The sequence below is a fragment of the Mastigoproctus giganteus genome, chromosome 13 (genome assembly GCF_048544385.1).
Source record: "Mastigoproctus giganteus isolate SK-2022 chromosome 13, ASM4854438v1, whole genome shotgun sequence".
Classification (NCBI taxonomy): domain Eukaryota; kingdom Metazoa; phylum Arthropoda; class Arachnida; order Uropygi; family Thelyphonidae; genus Mastigoproctus; species Mastigoproctus giganteus.
In genome coordinates this window covers 11007554-11026430 of record NC_143587.1, presented here as the reverse complement: position 1 = coordinate 11026430, position 18877 = coordinate 11007554, and the positions used below count along the sequence as shown (strand labels likewise).

General features: G+C 34.9%; 1 protein-coding gene across 6 annotated transcripts in view; it reads left to right on the top strand.

Moving 5' to 3' along the window:
• The window catches only part of LOC150075760 (la-related protein 4-like), a 498776-nt gene that overhangs the window by 333364 nt on the left and 146535 nt on the right, over nucleotides 1-18877 (top strand). For all 6 annotated transcript variants that reach the window (XM_090387140.1, XM_090387141.1, XM_090387139.1 and 3 more), the window contains 2 exons: nucleotides 3244-3666; nucleotides 14107-14164. In XM_090387140.1, the coding sequence (XP_090243266.1) occupies nucleotides 3244-3666; nucleotides 14107-14164 (481 nt within the window). The remainder of the gene's footprint in view (nucleotides 1-3243; nucleotides 3667-14106; nucleotides 14165-18877) is intronic.

Genomic DNA, 18877 nt, shown 5'->3' with positions numbered 1-18877 from the left:
TGTCTATTTTTTTCTTTACAAGTGGATGAAAGTACAGACATGGCAGATAATGCCAATTTAATGTGCTTTGTAGGGTATGCTTTTAAGGATACTGTCAGTGAAGATTTTTTGTTTTGTAAACCCTACCAACAAGAACAGCTGCTGAAGAACTTTTTAAATTAATCAATAATTATATAACTCAAAGTGGACTCGATTGGAACAAATGTGTCGGATTGAGTTGCGATGCCGCCTGGTCAGTGGCTGGTTCTTGTACGGGACTTTTTCCGAGGGTCCGAGAAGTAGCTCCAGATTGTGAATGGGTGCATTGTTAGTATTCACAGAGCAGCATTAGCTGTTTAAAAAAAAAAAAAAAAAAAAATCCTTTGGTTTTGAAAAAGCTATTCAAGAATGTGTCAAATTTATTAACTATATAAAATCCCATTCCTTGAATTACTGCTTTATGCAAAAAATTAGGAAGCACGTTATGAACATCTTTTATTACACGTTGAAATTCAATGGTTATCAAGAGGGAATGTATTGAAACGACTAATCGAAATGAAGAATGAGTACTTACTGTTTTTGGAGTAACATCCTCCATCAGCAGAGGATGCATTATTTGAATTTAAAGACAGGTTTAATGATTTTAATTGATTAATTAAGGTGATATTTATGTGATATTTTTGGTTTTTTAAATGCCTTAAATTTAAATTTACATATTAAAATTAAGGTATTGATATAAATATTTTTAAAGTTCAGGACAAAATAGAAGCAGCTACGAAGAAAATTCATATTTGGGTACTTCAAGTTGTAAAGGGGAATTATAATTTTCTTCCTAGTTCAATTAAATTGCAAAAAGAGTATGTTCAAAGTGACATTCCTGCTGAGATTTCTACGACGATTAAAGAACATCTCTTAGAATTGAAATCAAACTTTCAAGAATATTTTCCTCCAAATGAAAGCAGTAAAATGTGGATTAAAAACCCTACTTACTTTTAATGTGGAAGAATTCTGTCTCAATGAACAAGAAATTGATTCTCTTATTGAACTGTCATGTAACAGCATTAAAAGACCACTTCAGTTGGATCTCATTGATAAATTTTTGGCTAAGTTGCCTTGAAGAATATAAGCATTTATCAGAAAAAGCACTGAAATTTCTTATGCTATTTGTAACAACTTACAAATGTAAAACCGAATTCTCAGCATTAGTTTTTTTAAAAAACAACTGCCGGAACAGATTGGACGTCGAGCTAGATTTGAGAACCAAGTTGAGGGAAAACAGCATCACCCTACTCATTAAATAAGTATTTATTTGCCCAAAACCAGACTGAAAAAATGTCAGTTTTATGTAAACTTTTGATAATAAACGAAGAAATGAATACCTAATTGCATTATTATTATTATTATTATTATTAGCCATACGGTGCAAGGAAGCCTGAGGCTTTTGCTGCACCAACCAAAAAATTTTAAAAATTAATTCTGAGTTACCCTGAGAGAAAGAGAGAGGTTTGATATCTAGCTCAGGACCCTTCCTCTTTGTGCCAAGCCCATACACACCAAATGTGAGCCCATTATTACTGGTATGTTAAATGTCCTAATGGTAGTGTGATTATTTCCTGAACCAACAAGTATAATTATTGAAAATGCATTCATTTATAGCTATAAGTGAGCCACACAAAATAAAAAATCTGCAAACACCGGTCCGCACTTGAAAAAGTTTGGGGAAACCCTGATATGTAGTATACTTCAGTCATAATGGAAAGGATTCAGGCTTTTATAGATTCAGTAACATTTAGATGTTTGTGTTCTCATGTATTTTTGTGTGATATGGCTTTCATTACTACAGTTTTAGTTATCATACACCATATTTTGAGTGAGAGGGGTGAGAAGCTGTCTGAAATGTGTTCATTAATTCTTAAATTAAGAAGTTAAACTACACTTTAACCATGATTAACTTTAAGAAAACAGTAAAACCCTGTATCCGCGGGGGGGGGGGGGGGGGGGGGTACATTCAAAACCTACCGTGGATGGCTGAAACCACTGATATAAGCAAACACCTGCTGACCCCATATATAATGTTTAATTGATAAATTAAACACACAGTAAGACATTACCAACATTAAATATGGTAATAATAAAGTAGAGCAGGACTCTCGATTTACCAGGATTGGATTAACCAGGGCACTTCAAGACTCCAAATTGCAGGAGGGGGATCAACCAGAAATCTTAAAATTCAAGTAATAACTAGAATAGGTATAAACAGATATTTTGCAAGTCGTAAATAAGCGAAAAGATGTGGCGTTATTATAAGTCATTATTGGGAGATTAGTGTACCTATTATCTTGCAACCTACGCTGTCTTCACACCCGGCACTCAAAAAAAAGAGAGAGAGAGACACACCAAATGTTTAGTTTGCTTTAGTGCATGCATTGCATTGATTGTTGTGTTTCGTCGCACTGCAAAAGAAATTGTTTCGTTATTTATGTCAAGGATGTTGGGGTTTTTTTTTTTTTTTTTTTTTAATTTGTTTAGAAATCACGAAAATGGTGAGCAAATGCAAAAGTTGTGCTTTCAAATTAAACAAAAACTTGAAATTATTCAAGAGTTTGAAAGTGGTTCATCCATTAATTAACTGTCTAAAAAACCATTATAATGTTGGTGACTAAACCATACGCAACATTTTAAAAAATAAAGGGAAGCATCATATTGGACACACAAGTAGTAAGTGTTAAGGGTTTTTTTTTTTTTTTTTTTTTTTTTCCCGTGGTTAACCATGGGTAACTGAATCAGTGGGGGCATAACTGTATAGACTTCTTTTAGAAGAATCCCATAAATCTTTTTCAAAACAAAAGTGACATTATTTATCTAAATATAATAAGGCTGAGTCCAACAGAGGATGTAAAATTGTGGAAGGATTGGTTTATTAGTTTTCAAATTTAGAATAAAAGTCAATATTGTGAATTTTTTTATTTTATTTATTTATTTATTTTTTTTTTTGGTACAAGAAAACACCTGCTCTCAGGTGATCAGTAATGAATATGCAGAACTACGCTAGCATATTTTTTTAAGATAAGGCATCTTAAAGCGACCATATCTCACTTTACTGTACTTGTGAAGAATAAATTGTTTAATATGAAATGCTAGTCTTTGTATATATTTTCTTATTTTATGAGTTCTGAGAATAATAAAGGTTTACAAGAATTCTGTAAATGTGTTCTAATATGTGTAATAAAAAAAATCCAATGACAGTGGCTCTTTCTCTTTCAGGGGTTCAAAGTCTTATAATAGGATACAGCAGAATCTGGAAGCTGTTGACTCTTGCAATAGGTTCTATGACAGAAACCAGACTCTACCATACTTGCAACGACAACAACATATGACACATACTTTAAGTAATGCTGTAAGTGGATTTGGTTTTATGCCATATCCATTCACTTCCAAAAGTCCTTACAATTTCAATCTGGATGTGCATGATTTATTTTCAAATAGTGCTTACTATTCTAAAAAATCAGACGTCCATAGTTTGTTTTCTTCTCACAATCACAACTCTTCGTCAAATAACCAGAATACGCGGACTTCTAATAAAGACGATGCAACTGTGCAGAGTTGTGGACGAGAAGCTTCCCAAGAATTATCTCCCGTCGATAGGCCTACAGAAACAAAAGATGGAAATCTGCCTCAGTTACAAAGGTATGGTTCTGTATAAATCTTTAAATACTTCTGATTCGTTTCTCTACTTAATATTTTACTATAAATACTCAAGCATAAGTTTCTTTTAAAGTATGATTTGACTCCTAGTTTTGAGCCTTGGAAAGTCAGAAAATTTTCTTTGAGGATATAATCAACAGCTCAATTCTGTATCTTTCAGTGTAACAATGAGTGAAGTGTACAAAACTATTTTCAATTTAAAACCAGTTTAATATGAAACTCATTTTCAATTTATTTTGGCCATACTTTCAATTTTTATTTAAGATGGATGTGGACAAAATGGATGTTGTATGTGAAATTTTAGACTATGATGAAATTGTGCAGAGTGATGACAATTTCGAATGATTTTGAAACTGAAGAAGAAAAAGCTGCTTGCTGATGGAACAACAAACATAATTAGCCACTGTGAAGCTGAAACTCTGTTGTCAAAGTGGTTTGAGGTACAAGAAGTAGATGCTATGCAAGTGTTACTTTTGCTTAAAATTCGTAACATTGCCTCCCAAAAGACTTGAGGCGTAATGAAACAAAAGAAATTGACTGCCTTTTTTTGAAAAGAAATTTAATTATGTAATGTTTTCTTTTAAATTTCTATAATGACATTAGAACATATGTATTTATATATGTAATATTGTTTTATTTAAAATTTTTTTATGACATTACTAGACCAATGTAAGTCAAAATATTAAAAATAGGTAGATATTTGTACTACGATTTTTTGATAACCTAGTAAAAATTAAAGTTTAATTAAATTTTATTAGATTATGAAATAAAATAAACAAGTTAGATGACCCAATCTATTGTATGTATAATGTTTTTAATGTACATATTCTATTATTTGTCTATTCGATTATCCATCATGGTCTCGGTCCCCTACCCTGATGGATAATTGAGGTTCTACTGTAATGCAATGGATGGAACTGAAGATCATTTATTTTATGAGAGTGACAGTGATGCTAATGAAGAGGATGATGATGATGTTGAGGATAATGATGATCGAGTCAGTAATGAATCTGAAGTGAATAATACTAAAATAATAAGAGTAATAATCCTATACCTTTCTTTATTGGATTCTATTTTTATTGCATTTTAAACTTCCATTGTATTAACAATAAATTTTTTTTTCAAAAGTTTTTTTTTTTTCCTTAAATTTACCGTCCAAAATTAGGGTGTGCCTTTCATTCTGCAGCATCTTATAAGCTGACAAATATGGTATATATCAAAATTATTTTTTTCATCCAGTTCCTTTATGACTACATCATAGTATCCAATCAAATTGGTCAAACACGATTTCCCTTTAACAAAACTGTGCTGTGTTTAAAATATAATTGCAGCCTTGTCTACATGACATTGAATTACTTCTTTTACCAGTGACTCCATTATTTTCTCCTGAAAATATGGTTAAAGTAACAAGTCTGTAGTTACTCGTATAACCCTTTGATCTCCTTTGTGAGTTGGGGATGCATTTTCCATGGGGACCTCCACTGAATCCAAGGATGCTCTCATAATTATGGCTAAGGGTTTGCTTACTTTCTTCATTTCCTCTCTTAATATAATTGGATAGATACCATCTACCCCGGATGCCTTTTTTTTATGTCCATCCTGAACAATTTCTTCGCCCCTTTCCTTTCAGTTATCACAAAGTCATTTAGCTCTTCGTTAGAGTTCGATAAATTTCTGTCATCCCCTTCCCTGAAAAATTCCTTGTGTGTTGAACGTAGTTGCAAAATCAACAGTTAACCCATAGACATCACGTGACTCAATATGATTGTACCCCTTCCTACTGTTAACATAAGCACAGAAGTCTGCTGTTTTTCTTTACATTCTTTGCCAGAGATTTCTCATAATCTGCCTTAGCTTGCCTAACCTCCTTTGTGACTTGATTACAGGCTAATTTATATCTACCATAGGCTTCTGTCACCTGATAATTTATATGCAACCATGCACATTTCTTCTCTGCCATGTGCCTCAGTTCATCTGACATTCATTTAGGATCTAAGCCTTGAACAGTATTTTACTCCTGGTATGGAAAACCTAGTGGCTTCTTTGATTACTTCCCATTTAGAATTTGCTGTTGGTAACATCATCAGTTGGTCCAAGCACACACAATTTAAAAACTGTCTGAGACCTCTATAGTTATGTCTTTAATTAAATTTTACATTTGTACACTGTGATTGCTGCCACCCTGTGGATCATTTACCTGCAGATTCTTAATGCGTGAAGAATCACTGCTGATAACAAGATCAAGAGTATTGCTTCCTCTTGTTGCCTCTCTAACATGCTGCCTTAGAAAACAGTCATCCAGGATATCCATAAAAGTCTTGCTAGTGCGTGCGTCAACATTGGACTCTTCATCTAAGTCAACTAAGGCGCCTCCGTAACCAGGTGGGAAGGAGCAGCAGTGCGTAGTACATGCTTCTTGATTAGACTGGGGTTCGAGCCCATCACCACCAAATACGGAGGATGCGGAAAAGTCAGGGAATGACCACCGCATATCCCGGAGCAATATGGCCTTAGTTGCTAATGCTCCAAAAAACCAAATAACAAACAAAGTCAACTGGGTGCACTGCCTTAGATTTACTTAACTAAAAGCATAACCCCTCCACCTCTCTTGTGCTACCTGTATACATTGTACTCCCCAAATTCAAATTCAGCATCACTAATGTCTGAGTGGCACCATGTCTCTGTTCTGCTATTCCTACAATGTCTGCATTTGATGACTTAATTAGTACTTCAAATTCATCAAATTTATTTACAATGCTCCTAGCAAGGAGTACTTGCAAGTATACATATGTTTTTTTTTTTTTTTTTTTTTTTTTGGTAGTTGTTGGCGCATAGGCTTCTGTGGCCATAATGCACCTCCCAAGGTTTTTGCAGTACATTGATCCAAGCCCGAGGCGGGAATCGAACCCACGACCTTTGGGTTGCCAGGCAGGCACTTTACCCACCCAGCTAGCCCGGTCGGCGTATACATATGTGCTCTTACTCTTAGTTACCCTAACACAGCCCATGTATTCATTCGTTCCATGATGAATTGCACACTTTCAAATTTAATCCTTACTCCTGACTTTTTTCAACATTGCCCTGTACTTGTTAAATCTGCAAATCTACTTTTATTGTCATTAATTCCAACATGCACAACTGTATCACCTATTGTGCCCTTAAAAGATATCTGCTCTACGTCATCAACGTTTGCTCCCTTAATTTAATTAACTTAACTCAGTGACATATATTTGAATATTGAAATCAGTAAAGAGAGTATTCAGGATATTATTACATCAAAAAAGAAATTTTTTTTGGCAGCAGCAGCTGACTCCAATGTTTGTTGGTGAAGCAAAAATAAGAACAAATTAATATTTGAAAACAGTTATGTACAGTTAATTTCAGAAGTACACAAATAAACTCATTCCGCAGAACCTGCTGCAATCAGAACATCTGTTTCCATCTCCTGTGCCCATATACATGAAAACATACTCATGGTATGGTTGATAATTTTGTTGACACAAAATACAGTCCTTACTAATTATTGACAGAAGAGGGCAGTGTTTTGGCTAGTATTTTTTTAGAGAAAGGCAACATCCCTAAGGCTGTAATTTTTTATTGAATTAGAAATTGAAAATTTAAAGAATGGCTAACTTAATGAAAAACTTTTCCCAATTGTTCTTACAGCTGTATTGTGGGTTTTATTATTATTATTTTTTTTTAACTGTATACTCTGTAGCTATTTTAATATCTTGGTGGGTGAGTGCATATTATACTGGAGGTACCCAAGCACTGTTACAGATTATCTTTAATATACACAAACCACTTACTGCAACCAGTGCTGCAGTAGATGTGTATTATTCAGAAAAGTTGAATTTCTGAGAAGCATTTTCTAATATTTCAAGCTTGTCAGTTAAATGATTTGATGCCTGTTATACAGAAAAGGATTGTGACCAAGGCTCCACATTCTGAATAAAATGTATCACATAATGTTTTCTTCTATGAAGCATGTGTCTCAAAAAGGTGTAACCAATTTTAAATGTTTGTAACAAATGTAATTTTAATGATAGAAACACAAAACCTGCCCTAAATGTGAGAAAAACAGTTGAAGTTTTTACTGACATTCAACATGTGCACCACTTGTCACACAGAACAATATGTAATCTGTAATAAAGTTCATCCCATGTTTTTTCAAGGATGTCACACTTAATCATGGTAATTGCATTTGTAATCCTGCGCTTTAAGTCTGCAATGTCTGCAACAGGGGTCTTGTAGACTTGTCTTTGATGAATCCCCATAAGAAATCACAAGGGTATAAATCTGATGAACATGGTGGCCACGTAATGGGACTATCATGCCCAATCCAATGGCCAGGAAACTTGTCATCAAGAGACCTCCTCACACTCAAAGCCCAATGTGGTGGCGCTCCATCCTGTTGGAAATTAACCCCATTTGGCAGTTCATCCAATTGAGGATACACGTAAAGCTCAAGCATGTCCTGGTAATTATCCTCTCTCACAGTCGTTTCTTGGAAGGAAAAGGGTCCAATAACACGATCAACCATGATGCCACACCACACGTTCACCTTTGGGTTATCTCACTGGTACTCCTGCGCAGGAGTATCTCGCTGATACTCCTGTGCGCAGTGTGGGTTTTCAGTCCCCCAAATTCTGATATTTTGCTTATTCACCTTTCCCTAAACATGAAATGTGCACTCGTCTGTGAAACAAATCTGTGTCATTACACGTTCATCTTGTTCCATTTTCTCCAACAAGTCTTCTGCAAATTGTTTGTTTTACCCGGTCATCTCTGGTTATATGCTGCAGAATCTGCAGTTTATAAGGGTGCATTTTCAATTTTTTTTGCAACATTCTATGCACTGAAGTCTTGGGGGACCAGTTGCTGTGCTGCTGTTCTAGCGGATTTTCGAGGACTAGGAACAAATGCGTCTCTCACAACTTCCACTCTCCTGCATCAATGCTGGTTGACCAGGGCTTTTTTTAGGATGGAAGCTACCTGTTTCCTTGAATAGTTGATACCACTTTCTGATACTGTTACGGGTTGGTGGCTTTATCCTGAAATTACGCTGAACCTGCGTTTCAGACTGTGTTTCAATAAACCACTACCTGTGCTTTGGTGACGGGATCCATTTGTTACCTCTCTACTTAAACTTCAGGACAACCATCACAATCTGCAAAAGAAAAGAACGGATTATTGAAGTAAAAACTTCAACTGTTTTTCTCACATTTAGCACAGGTTTTGTGTTTCTATCATTAAAATTACATTTGTTACAAACATTTAAAATTGGTTACACCTTTTTGGGACTCCCTGTATATATATATAATAATAAGTTAGACACGTTCGTTTACGACAAACGAAACACGTTTGGCTTTAACACCATCAGCCTTACAAACTGGCACTCTAATATCTCTATAAGAATACAAAAAAATTTAATATTGTCGCAAAGTATGAGATTGGTTAAAATATGCAATAGCGCTGGCTATATAATTAGCACTCTTACAGACTTTAAACATAAATTATCTGCGAATGGATTCCCAAAACGCTTCATAAATATAAACCTACATACTGCTATGTTGATAGCTTTAAAAAAATTCCATAATAATCTTGACCACCACCATATTATAACTACTGTTTTGAGGAAGTAACTCTTCCCCCACTGGATTATATCAGATTGACGGTTTATACAGAGCCTGTATATATGTACATAACTAGGCACTGCCTTAGTAGCATATTTAATACAGCTTACACTCATTGAAAAAGTTGTACCTGTATTTGCTGCTAAGGTAGTAATCAATTCTTAGCTTCCTTCTTGCCTTACTCTTCCTTCATTTTTCATGAGAACCTTTTACTACTAGCCTAACATACTGTTGGCCCACGGGCTATCTTGGTTTAAACTATAATATATAATTTTAGCATCCAACCTTTTGCCAGTAAGAGGGCGCTGGCACCATACACTATACCTATATATTTTAACACGCACGCCACAACATGGTTTTTTCCCGCATCTCGTCTTTGTGGTAAGTTTGCCTTACTCGTTATACTACGCTGTAAGTAAGCAGGAACTGGCCATTCCTTTCTCCTTCATTCGAGAATATATTTTATTTTATACTTTCCAAATTGGCTGTTTAATTCTATTGCAATACCAGGTTCTCTTACTACAAGGGACGGGAAGTTACGCTCCCGGTATGTTCCGACATAAATTGGCTTTACTACTCTTCCTTCACTTTATCTATATGCTATCTTTTTCTACATTTCATACCTCAAGAACTATTAGAGTAATTCGAGGGGGATTGAGGTACTATTACTTTTCTATCACCTTATTTCCGTTCTCCTTATTTGGCAACAGCTGACTATCTTTTGTCATCCAATAACATGTTATATAGTATTATTGGTTCTTTACTATCACCATTATTTGCTTTTTACTTTGATCTTGTTGTCTGGGCTATCGGTCAGGCTAAAGTCATCTAGCCTGTTAACCACCTTAAATTCGTTTACCTCCCTAACTAATTATCTTCTATCCACTACTATTTTCTAGTTTAATCTTAGCTTAACTTAGTTGTCACCCTTACAGATATCCTTAAGATATCTATCTACCATTCGTCAGGATTAACAGGCAGATGATAACAGAAACTGATAGCTCGCCAATTGTAGGAGGACACATTGTAAGGGTTAGCCCTCGATAAGGCGCCTCCGTAGCCAGGTGGGAAGGAGCAGCAGTGCGTAGCACACGCTTCTTGATTAGACCGGGGTTCGAGCCCGTCACCACCAAATACGGAGGATGCGGAAAGGTCAGAAATGACCACCGCATATTCACAGAGCAATATGGCCTTAGTTGCTAATGCTCCTAAAAACCAAATAACAATAACAAGCCCTTGATAAAGTCCTTTGCAATGTGTCTCCCCTATCCTTACTACAATTGGCTTGACATAGTTATTTAGTAATTATCCTTATATATATATATGTTTCATTTTTGCTTATAACAATTATGTTTCCCTACCAGGTTATTACCATGGACCAGAGACAGCTATGACAGCCATTAGTTACCACCTGCTCATTCACACTATGTTCATAGATATTAAGACTGATGTAATGTTTTATCTAGACATTGATGGCATTAATCAGCTCTTCTCTCCCTTGTTAGGTTCTTGTTTAGGTTTTCACTGATTGTATCACCATTATAATTAATTATCTTACGTTTATAACTGTTAACTATATGTCATATCCACTATATATATTTTTTTTTTCCCCTTTATTTTATGTTAGTTTTTAAATGGAAGAATATCAAAGTTATTTTGCAGGTAACTTCATTTTGTTTGTTTCTAGGATATTTGACAACTCTTGCTCATAAAATAAATGTCAATGTGTAGTTTTTAAGGTTTTGCTTTGTACTTTTAGATGGGGACTTTTGTTATAAAGGAGTTCATTACCTATAGACACCCCAGCCCCTGAGAGTGCACACACAACACGTGAAGCTTCATGCAATTTAATTTTTAGCTGTTATGAATAGGACATAAGCTTATGGAACTTTGTAGAATATTTCTCACTTCATGTAGAATTGTAGTTATTTAAAAAGAATAAAAAAAACTGTGCATTTGGTCGCATAGAGGTCTGGTTGCTTCCCAAGTGTATTTTACATATGTTGTTTTACCTATATCTTACTGCATCGTAACTGACAGTCTCCTCGACTTGAATGAGCAAAGCATGATAAACACATAGCCCCAGAAGCTGATGTGTTAACAAACATCATCTGATAGACTCTACATTTTGTCTTTTCGTGTACTTTTGCTACCAGTACTCGCTAAATGATATGTTATTTTAGTTTCTGTTTACTAAATTTGTGAAAGGTTAATTGTTTGTTTGGAATATAGTAGATACCAGCTGAGCAATTATGTAGTCTTTATTGGGATTAAGTAAGTATTTCCACTCACTGTTCAGAATTGCTGCATCACGAATTACTGGTAATATCTCTTTACCAATGACATAATTTGGCTTGACATTTCTTGTGCTGTTCTGGATAAAAGCCTGGAAATGATTGGGGGGCTGTAATAGAAGTCCTCCCCTCCCCCAATCATTTCCTGAAAAAATGCAAACAGCACAAGAAATTTCAAACAGAAAGTGAAATAAATTATGTAAATCCTCATTTATAAAACAGCTTAATTTGGAAAAACATAATTTATAATAAAATAAAAACTCTAACAGATGTCTCATCAGCAGATAGGTTTCATTTAGGTGTGTAAGTGATAGAGAGGTACTTGAGAGTGAATTTCTTATATATATATATATATACACACCTAATTCTGTTTTTGCACGAACTTTTTTTACACGAATTTGGTTTAACACGAATTCAAAATAAATATTTCATTCTCTTTTTACGCGAGTCATTTTGATTTAACACGATTTGTATGAATTTTTTTTTGCCTAAATTCTAAGAAATTTTTTTTTTATTTGTGGCATATTAGTATCATTTCTATATTACACGCATCAATAGATTGGATAACAGCTAGTGTTTGCGTTTTGAAACGCGTGCTTTTGCTTACCAATGTTTATGTCTAGGTATCTATGAATCATCAACGTTTTTATTAATTTTGTGCACATCTACGGTATTCGTGCATTGTATCTTCAGCAGACATGTAGTAGTAAGCTCTATTTCAAAGTGAAAGAATCTTTAGTGAAATTTGTGCACATATAAATTTATTAATTTTGCCGATAGTCAATAAATTGTAAGTTTACGAAATTTTCATACCTTTTTTTATTAATTATAACTGAGATATTTTTCGGTAGCCCTTATATAATGTCGAATAATTCGCCTATTACCAAAATGAAAAGGAAAGTGATTTCTTTGGAACTTAAAATTCAAATTTTAGATCGTCTTGCAACTGGACAAGGGGCTACGTCTGTAGGAAGGCATTTTGGTGTACATGAAGCTACCGTAAGAACTATTAAGAAAAATGAAGCTGCAATTAGGAAGTCGGTATGTTCTGGAACAAAAGTAAGTGTTAATTCATCATCATATACAAGAGATATTGTCAAGGAAAAAATGGAAAAGGCCCTGGTAATGTGGATAGAAGATCAGTCACAAAAAAGGTGTTCCTGTCTTGGAACACCCAAATGTACAAATTTTATTTCTGCCACCTAATACTACATCTTTGATACAACCGCTAGACCAAGGTATAATTGCGACAATTAAAACATACTACGTAAAACGAACATTCCAACACATTTTGGACAAACTGAATGATGAAACACTAACAGTCATTGATGTGTGGAAGAAATTCTCAATTATGGATTGTATCAATCAAGTTGGATTAGCGTTAACTGAATTAAAACCAGCAGCTTTAAATGCGTGTTGGAAAGCGGTTTGGCCACAATGTGTAAAAAGCAAAGATCCCATCATCCCTAATACGACCGAATTTCCCAACATCATTACAATGGCACACAAAATTGGTGGAGAAGGATTCGATGATCTATCGTTTGAAGATATTGATGAATTGTTAACCGACAAAGCCCTAAGCGAAGATGAAATATTAGAGGTTGTCCTTGGGACTCCTTATCCCACAGAACGTAGTGATAATGAAGCAAATGATCCTGTTCTAAATGCAGATTTAATAAAAGAAGGTCTGGAACTGGACAGAAAATTAGGTAATCATTTTGTCAAACATGACCCTAGTGAGGAACACGCTGGGAAGTTTCAACGCGAACTGAAGTTGTTGACAGCCTCTTACAGAGAATTATATAACGGACTAACCAAAACACGAACACAACGATTAATAACTGAATTCGTTCGTAAAACCGGTGAAACATCAGCACCAGAGGAGATTCTTGCTGATTTTGCTGAAGAGATCACAGAAAGAATTTCATTAATAGAGGAAGAAGACTATGTCCACAACATTTCTAGTGATGGCAGTGATATTCCAGTTGTACGCAAACGTATGCGCCGTTTATTATCAGAAAGTGGAAAATGAATAAAATCTTGTTATTTGTAAAACAGATTTTTGTTCATGAAGAATTTTTTTTCATTTCATATGCATACAAATTTATTTTCGTACATTTTAATTACATATTATTACATGTGTATTTTGTTGAAATAAAATAATAAGCTTAAAACGAATATTTTATGTGTTTTTTTTTTAATTATTTTTACTGATTTTTTTAGATCCGGAACCAATCTTCTTTTCTTCCATAAATACAATATCTTTTTTTACACGAATTTTTTTTACACGTATTTTTCAGGAACGTATCTATCGTGTAAAAACAGAATTAGGTGTATATATCTTGAAAGGTGCTGAAAATCAGAGCAAAATGAAATTATTTTTATGTGAGAAATGTTTTTGTGTCATGGGATCTACCAGACCTCCATGTTCCTGCTGCTAAATTAAAACTAGTTTGTACATTTGTTTTTTAAAGATTATTTTTCTATTTTAGAAATCGAAATAGGAAGAAAAAAAAAGAAGATATTGGCAATTGTAATACAAATAAAAAGGTAAGGAAACATTGCAAAATATAAAAAATGAAATTCATATTCATATTAAAATATGAAATTCATTAAGTGTGTGATTATTTGTTAAAGTCAATGAGGAATCTATTGGCAATTTGTGTCTTTCAATTCTTGCATTCTCTTTGTGGTGTTTGTTCTACAAGTGCATGCCTGGACAGTCTGTATCTTGTTTGGAGATTTCCAGTGACATCCGATCCAGCAATTCTTCAATTCAGTTAAACTTATTCTCAGCAGCTAATTTGGAAAAATTAGTTGTAGTTGTTGAGGTACAAATGTTGTTAGAAGCTATTGATAATTAAATCAACAGGAAAACAACTAAATTTTTCTTTAAATAAACTTTATTTTAAAACAGTCTTTCTGTGCAATAATTGAACAGTTTATCTTTACAATTTTCCCAATATGTGCAATTGTTAACAGAACAATATTTTAATATTTTATTTTGTGAAGATGTTGAATGGAATATTTTTTAAGTTTCTGTCAGCAAGTGATGCTTAAAAAAATAATAAAAAATAAAACATTAAAAAATGTTTTATTTTAGCATTAGTGAAAATGCTGAAACATGGATGAATGATAGCACATTATTACATGACATACAAGGTATGTTCAAGTCATATGCTCTCCAGAATTATTTCTCATAAAATCCACAAGATACAGGAATGAAACATAAGCCCTTTTTCAATGTAATTTCTTGGATAGAATATGCATTTTTTTGCACCTTTTCTTCTAAGCTATGAAAGTTTGTATGCAGGTGTGTTTGGCTCACTGGTGAGTGGCTGAAGCAGCTGCTTGTCAGCTAAGAAAATTTCTGCCATAAAGAGAATTCTCCTTGATTGAATTTCACTGTCCAGTCCTAAAACCAAGTATTAATTCACCCAGTGGAAGCACATGAATCACTGCTATCCAAAATTCTGCCTTGCTGGAAGTGCAGACAAAACGATAGATGATGTTTTCTGGGATAATTATGTTCCCAGGGGCACTACCATAACAGAACGTCTATGGCAGGATTTTGAAGAAAAAGCCTCTCTCTCTCTCTGCTCACCAAGATAACCAGCCTGCAATAGTTTTTCCTCTTTCTTTTTAACAACAGCAAAACTACAGCTTCTCTGTTAAATTTGGAATTTTTATAACAGTTCTGAATATACATATATATATATATATATATATTTTATTTATTATTTTTTTTTTTTTTTCCTAATTTCATTCTCTATCTCTAGTTAGTGAATTTGTTTTGCCAGCATAAATAGTTTATACTGTTTAAAATATGAGTAAGGTGTGTGATTTTTTTATTTATATATATATATATATAGAAATTTTTATATTGATCAGTATTTTCTGTCTTCAGATTACATTACTAGTCTATGAAGAGGTGATTTGTTAATAAGCACATGCTTACTGCAAAATATGCTATATCACATTTTGCAGTATGAAGTAATTTGCATGAATAACATGAACATGAATTTCAATAAAAAATAAACATCATTTGTGGGCTTTTTATACTTATTTGTGTAGCTGCAATATTAGAGGCTAGTTGGTCTGCTCTGTCATTATGTAAATGTCTAACGTTTATTGTGGCATTTGAGGATGCTAGAAAAATAATCTATAAAGCAAATTTACAATCATCTGTTGCAGTCATGGATTTGAGAATGCAGTTTTGTGTTCATATACCAAACTTTTATACAGTCCGCACGTGTGCGTTTTTTATAACATGCAGGCAGTTCTCGCTTTACACGATTCCGATATGCATGAATTTCAGTTCCCATGGTTTAGTTAAATAACACCAATCCCCCAACAACACGGTTCAAATTTCAGTTACCACAGTATATTAACTCTGAGTAATTGCATAAAGTAAAAACTTTGCTGCTAGCCCTTCAGTTCACAAATTACTAAATAATAGATGCACAAGATCAGTGATCAATCACGTCACTGCATATCTGTTATTCAGTTCAAGCACAGACATCAAAGCATATGTAGTTGTATTGCCTCCTTGTCTCTCAGTGATAAACCCACATGACATTTTACAAAAATGGATAATTGAAAGAGGGAAATGGCCAACAAAGATGAAAGTGCAGCAAAGAAACAAAAAGTGATAATGCTGGAAGTGAAATTGGATGCGATTAGCAAAGACAAGACTAGACATAAGCCAGTATGAAGCTACTGTAGGAACCACATTGAAAAAGTCCGATGAATATTAAAAACAAGGTAAAGTCACATCAACATCTTTTTAGTTTAAATTGCACGAGGAACAGAAAGCTGCTTATGGCTGAAGTGGAGCATTTACTTCTACTTTGGATTGAAGACTAATCAAAAAAAAAAAAAAAAAATCCCAATCAGTTTGGCTAGCATTCAAGCCAAAGTGTTGAAGTTAGTTGCTGCATTGAAAGAAAACTAGAGACTAAAGAAGAACCTTTTATTACCGCCAGTAAAGGCTGGTTTCGTCATTTCAGAAGTCAGCATGAACTGATTAATTTTAAGCTATCTGGTGAAGCTGCTAGTGCAGATAAGGATGCTACTGTGAAATTTGCACCCAGATTACAAGAATTAGTTAAGGCGGTTATGATGATCGTAAAATATTTAATGTTGATGAGATGGGTCTTTTTTGGAAGGCAACCCCATCAAGAACTTATGCGATGAAAGACAATAGTATTGTGAAGTGGCCATAAAGGAATTAAAGATAGATTAACTCTTTTATTAGGAGGCAACGCAGAGGGTGACTTTTAATTATAAACTGTTTATCTATCGGTCTGAGAATCCTAGAGCATTAAAAAATCATAACAAAGCATCTCTACCAGTCATTTGGTGTGCGAATAAAAGGTCATGGGTTACAATAACATTGCTTCAAGCCTGGTTTCAATTGTATTTTTGTCCAGCAGTAGAGAGATACTGTAGGCAAAATAATTTAACTTTTAAAGCACTACTTGAGGTTGTTGAGGTCCTTGAGGTTGTCACAGACATTCTCTCAGATATGTCAGACAAGCTGTCCTTGCTACCTGGGAGTCTAAAACGCTGATTGAACTAATATTCAAGTGACACGCAAGTCAAGTGGACCCAATTTCGGCGAAGTCCGGATGGTCTGTGGCAGCCAAATCCTATGCTTGCACCTTCACAATTGTGGGACTGTTAGTAATCCTGGGTATAACCTCCATGCACAAACATATAGTGGGTGACCACCAGGTGTGAACCAACGTAAGCAGGGATCAAGGTGTGGCACCCACACCACATGGAGGAATGCCACCCCTCTATGTTACCAGGCAGTACTAGGTAGTAGATGACTCATCAACCTGTGCAATACCACCACTTTACTTATTGGAGGCTTGAAGTGGTGGAACCCATGTTTAGTCTCCAGATCTAAGTTCTGGTCAACCCTTCCCCATCTCTTCCATCAAGCAGTATGATTGATCACTTTTGAGGTTAATACGAACATCATGGAGAGAGATTCAATCTTCCTTACATTTCGAGAGTACAGTTCTAAAACAGTGTTCACATGCCGCCCGCTAGTTGGTACACCGGACCGAACCTGTTGGTAACTCTCTAGGAGGCTTCCAGATCAGCTAGTGTATAATCTTGCTACCTCTACTCTGCCAGATGATGACTGGAGGGAGTCCGAGTAGTGTGTATGCAAGGGACATTGTCGAGGCCACGTTATGTCAAGGATCTGGGTCTATTCTTACAATGGGTACGCCATATCCAAAAATGTCATTACTTCATACAGCACGTCCCACCTACTTTTTCTTACCATTGAATACACCATGAATTGTCAAACTAATAGAGTAAGCTTCTCTGCGAAAAGATCTCAACCTCCCAAGCACTTTCTAGTTCATTTCGCAAATATATGTGGTCTCAATTCTAATCTCAACGATGTCCATTTCCACTTGCAGTCTGCCAAACCCCATGTACTTTTTCTGACAGAATCTCAGTTGCCCAAATTATTTGCTTTATGATTCCTTTTGCCTCAAAGTTGGTACTTGTTCGTATGTCCATTCTGATATTCCCTGTCAAAGACTTGGTAATTTGGAATCTCCTCTTTTCGATCTTCTCTGGTTTAAAATCACTCTACCTCATTGTGTCAAATTCATCTATTGTCTCTACCATTCTCCCAACTCCACTAATCACTTAGAGCTCTTTGACTTTCTCTCTATGCAACTTGACTTTCTCCAGTCCAACTTTCCTAACAGGGAGGTAATTTTCCTTGGTGATGTTAATGTTCACAACTCCAGCTGGCTTCCATTTTCTAGTCACACCGACCCAGCTGGTCGAGATGCCGAGGCTTTTGCAATTAGTAATGACCTTGCACAGATTGATCTTCTTCTCACAAACAACCCTTCTAAGTACAAGGTCAAAGTGAGAGGTCCTTTAGGCACCTCAGATCACAATTTGGTGATTGTCTCTTCTCCAATGGAGCCTTTATCTCATGGCTATTTCCAGCCTTGTATTGTTTGGTATTACAAGAATTCAAAATGGGATGACCTGCGAGATTTCTTTTCCTTAGTCGGATTACGTCAACATTTGCTCAGATCTTGTCAGTGAAATTATTCTTGCACGAATGGAATCCTTTATCCCACACTCCACATTAAATTCTCGTCCTTTATCTAAACCTTGGTTTTCCAATAAATGTGCTAAAGCTGTTCAAGAGAAGAATGTTGCGTATTGTAATTGGCTTGTTCCTAATTCTTCAGTTTCATTTTCTGCCTATATCAAAGC